Source organism: Echinococcus granulosus (genome assembly GCF_000524195.1).
Source record: "Echinococcus granulosus chromosome Unknown EG_S00001, whole genome shotgun sequence".
Lineage (NCBI taxonomy): Eukaryota > Metazoa > Platyhelminthes > Cestoda > Cyclophyllidea > Taeniidae > Echinococcus > Echinococcus granulosus.
This window is the reverse complement of record NW_020170381.1, coordinates 85,366-90,108: the sequence shown is the minus strand read 5'-3', so window position 1 is coordinate 90,108 and position 4,743 is coordinate 85,366. Positions and strand designations below refer to the sequence as shown.

At 38.1% G+C, this 4,743-nt stretch overlaps 1 protein-coding gene across 1 annotated transcript; it reads left to right on the top strand. All coding sequences in view use genetic code 11, as the record gives it.

Moving 5' to 3' along the window:
* Positions 1-365: 365 nt before the first annotated feature.
* On the top strand, positions 366-4,345 carry EGR_00012 (hypothetical protein; the record flags this gene model as incomplete). Its single annotated transcript, XM_024489261.1, has 6 exons — positions 366-493; positions 1,349-1,389; positions 1,826-1,902; positions 2,510-2,623; positions 2,686-2,820; positions 4,163-4,345. 6 exons carry the CDS (start codon positions 366-368, stop codon positions 4,343-4,345), a joined length of 678 nt encoding a protein of 225 aa, XP_024355939.1.
* Between the last annotated feature and the right edge of the window lie 398 nt (positions 4,346-4,743).

Here is a 4,743-nt window from a genome sequence, read left to right as displayed (position 1 = left end):
ACAATCCACCAAATTCTAGGTTTTTCCCATCTTAAATAAGTCAGACACTAGTGATTACATCAGCCGTCTTTCTAAAGATCAACATAATTTTACACAGTTTTGTGACCCATTTACACAATCTTAATTGTTTCCAAGATCTTGGAACTTAGACGAATCATAACTGAACAAGGTCTTAAAACAGTATAGTAACGTAGCTTTCTTATGCAACCGTATGATAATCAAGTACTTGATTCCTCTCAAGGATTACCGATGCCTGTTATCCAAAAACAGCTTCTCATTTATAAGAGAGAAGAATGCTCGCTACACCACTTCTATCGACAAACTTAACTGATCTGAGTCCTTATTGATGTAGCTGACGGGAGTAGATGTCAAGGGGGTATGAAAAATATGAAGCTACTTACTCGAAGTTAGCTCATTTGGTATTTGACGGAACAGTGGTCCAGTCCAAGGAGAGACGTTGGACACCGATTGGAAAAACGTGTGTCTTGGGTACGTATGGATCACTAAATGAGTTCCGAGAGCTAAACACTGTGCAAACCAATTGAATTACGCGTGCGTGCCGGTTGGGAGGATTGACACGTTTTAGCGTATAAGTGTATGCTAGCGCAACGCGACTGTGCCAGTTGACCAATGGCTATTGCTAGACGTTGTTTACATGCGCTTAGCGCGCGTTACAAAGAAGTACGTTTGCACTTCACACGCACACACACATAGATGACAACGTGAGCGCAAGACAATCAATTTGTTTGTCTTTCTTCACACCGCCCCGCATGTTTGCAGTGGTGCGCGCATACACTTAGGCTCGTGCTTCAAAAGACGTGGCCGACATGCACACATGCGCACAAGCATATACACACGCCTGGACTGCGAAAACACCGCACGTTACCATCCCGCTACGCACTTAAAATCAAACTTGTTCGTTTGCACACACACAGCATACATTTACATGCAGGCAACCTGAAATCGTAGTGGAAGACTTGTACGTGTGCATGCATTGCTAGGCTGGCCCAGAGTTAGGAACATAAGGGCGGTCATTTGTGGGCATATTCCGAAAGCGATGAGTAAGTTACAGCATTGCGTCCTCATTAGAACCCGGCCTCAGTCGCAAACGGCTTTTCCAGTTCAAGACTGAAAAATGAGAAATGTCAATATGGTAGCTCTTATGCGTGATCCTTGCAACAATGCAACCCGTGAAGGAAGCCTAAGGAAGCCCACTTTTGGTAGGGTAGGTGGGACGGAAGCTAGGATCGTGTTGCTAACTTGCGCTGTTTATAAAGCGCAAAACTCGATCAGCGTGCTCTCATTGATGCTTTATGGGCAGAACTTTAACATTTTTGAATTTATTAAGGTCTAAAATTTGTTTACCAAGAATCGTCCGTAAATTAATTGGTATGTTATTTCACTACAAATCCGGATTTATCTTTCTTAGCATGAGACAAGAGCAAAAGTTAAGAAAATACATTTAGACGTCACTCACACCTTCCCAACTGTCACCGCGGCGCGTGAATAACAGCGGCCGCTAAAGCAGATGGCGATAACGTAACTACAAATCTAGGGCTAATAATAAACGCTCCGCAAATGATTAATGCTGCGACGTATTTAGTGTGTATATGCGTCTGGGATCTGGTGTCTAGACGCTTCATCACTTTCTATTAATTAGCCAGACCACAAGGCTGACCAGAGAATTGACGGGTGTTTCCCCTTACCCGGATTAAGGGCCAGTGAGCATAATAACGATGCAAGAATAACTCTTTTTGCAGCATGTAAAAAGGAGTGGAATTTTGGAACTTTGAAGGACATCATTTTGTCAATTTGATTTTATTAGCCAAACGCTATAGATCAAACGATCTGGGACTCATGTCCTTCAAGAGTCTTCTTAAAGAGTCCAAATTTCGTTATTTCGTAAGTCTTCTCTCCATTGCTCCATTAGTGATGAAGATTAGGAGATACATATGCAACCACATTAACGGTAAGAATGCTTTTTCCGAAACTACTGTTCCCACTCATTTTTAAACCATTTCAAATAGATTTTTTGCCTACGCGACCACTAGGTGCTTGGAACAATTCCCAATGGCTACCCCTCAATTACAGGTCACACCTTCTCCTTATGCGCACAACTAACAGAACAGTTTCGAGAGTTATTCATAAGTTTCTGCACAAAGGAGCAAACCTTGCCAAAACATGGCTTTGTATCTTAATATATTTTTTATTTGCATACGAGACAAATTTTGAAGTAGCCGCAAGTACTTTTGAAGGTCCCAGATCATGAAAGTAAGTTACGAAATCAAAATTTAAGCCGTAAAAGTAGTGTAGAAGTTAAATTACATTTAAGTTATGAATTAAAATGGAAGGCTTAATTCATAACCAAAGCCCTATTTTGACATTGACTTCAAAACTGTTTGAAATAGAGAAAGCACTTGATTGATATATAAAAACCTTAACGGAGACAAAGCGCGAAGAGCTCCTTGGATAGTAAGCACATTTCACTTTCACTTTGAGTTGTTTTAAGCCAAAAAGTGAAAATTCAAGTGCATTATTGCTATATTCTGTCGAGATAGAGAAGGTAGCTCATTCGAGTAAATTACGAACTAAGACGAGTTCACCGAATAATGATTTGCTCAAGGTAGCAAATCAGAAGGATCAAATTAGAAATGCTAAAAATTATACTACTTACCTAAATTTCAGTCAAAACATCATGTTTTTCCTTGGAAAACATCTTGTTTTAGTTTATTTTTTTTATGGAACCACACGATTCTATTTTTGGCAAAGGCTCATTTGCTTATTGGACGAAAAATAGAAATACCCTCTGACAAAAGAGAAGTAGGCATTAAAACTCTAAATACAAAGGCCGTGTGCTTTGTCATACTGCTAGGCCATTTCATTGGGAGAAAACACCCGATTTCCTCCTTTGGAAAAATGACTCACTGGAAATAGCCATTCGTCGTCTTAAATTTTGGCTTGTCGCGAAGGCCGTCGGCAACGCCTTTGAACCACATATGCTATTTATTTTAGCCCTTTTTTGATGCTGATTGGGAAACTATAAAAATTTCCTCCTAATTTGGGTATTTTTTGCAAAAGGAGCCAAAAATTTAATGATGAAATAGAACAAAGTCACTTTTCTACGAATGACATTATTAGAATTCAAAATCATGGAAGGTTCCAGTGAATTTCAATGAGCGCGAATCAATACTTCATTGACTTTTTCTTTCAGTTAGAACACTGATAAATTGGCTTCCGTCAAGTGGTACTTAAACTTGCCCAGACATACATATGGAAGAAATTACTACAATTTTTCTACTTGTGGCAGATGAATGGTGGACTTTAAACTTCTGGTAAGAAATTAACTAGGCAGGTAGGCGTTCCCGTTTGATTCTCAATTGTTCGACTATTCTTGCCTAATCATTATAACCCTTCCCTAAGGCCGAATAAATACATTAGCTAAAGTAATGCATAAAGAACAATGCCTTTACGCGGTTCGCTCATTCCCAAAAGAGGCAAAACAATAATGAAATCAGGTGAACTTACGGAAATCTGGTCGCACTGGCTACGCATAAATCTGTATAAAGTTTCTTTATTGACACTCAAGCCTGTAACTTTGTGATGCATTGAGTCAATTCAAGTACACGGGATTGCACTCATTCCAACGCTGTTTCCTACCTCCCTTTATATTTACAACATTATCCACCTATGCGCATTTCAGTATCAACAATATCGGTATCCTGAAATTCATTCGCTTGATTACGTTTTTGCAATCGACTCTAGGTGAGAAATTGGTTCTCAAAAGAAGCATAGTCTCTGTGATAAAAATCGCAAATTTCGTAGAACTTTTGATTATGTGTACACTGATTCAATATTAAGTCGGGAATACAGAATAAGTCAAAAGAAAATCCATAGTTATTTTTGAGGAAAATCGAGCGTCTGCAATAGTATGCTATTGAAATAAGTGAGTGAGCTAAATGAGAACTTTGGTAGTGTGCTTCTGCCTTATGAAATGCATAAGCTGTTAACAGCTATTAGCATTTTCGGAAGCTACTAAGAAACTAAACCCTTTATTTGTTTCCATTCCATAATACTAGGTGCATTTTTTATAAAATATGCCTACGATTCGTATATTTTGGGACCCAATAACAATTAGAACAAAAAACACTAATACCAACACTAGGTTTATCCAATTCCATTATACGGAGTTTACCCATACACATTCAATTTTGTTTTTAATTTAATTGATTTGGAACAAAGCCGAGCCATGCAATGGCAGACATCGATTTATTTGTACACGTTACAACTTTGGGGACATGCAGAAGTATTATTTATTCCACCAAATTACATAGATTATTGTTTCTAAATGATTCGGGATTACGCATATTTAAAACATGATTCTCAAACATGAGTTCACTCAAAGAGTCATTGTTAAACAAAAGATTAATAATAATAATAGATAATCATCTAAGTGGCAAAGTCCAAGAATTAAAAAGCATGCAACAAGAAAACGAAAATAAATAAACCCAAATAAACGTAAGATCAAAGAATGTAAGAAAAAACTAAACAAATTCTAAAAGGAAAAGTATCAGGAAGTAAAAAAAAGATGTTCAGTAACAAAATATTGAAAAAACATAGCATAGTGTGGAGCGAGACTCCTCGGTCTCCGCTTCCCGATTCCTAGCGTTCCTAGACAAGCCCGGTTGGTTTACTTTGGACATCTTTATTAAAGACGACAAGATGTATAGGGATAATACAATATTC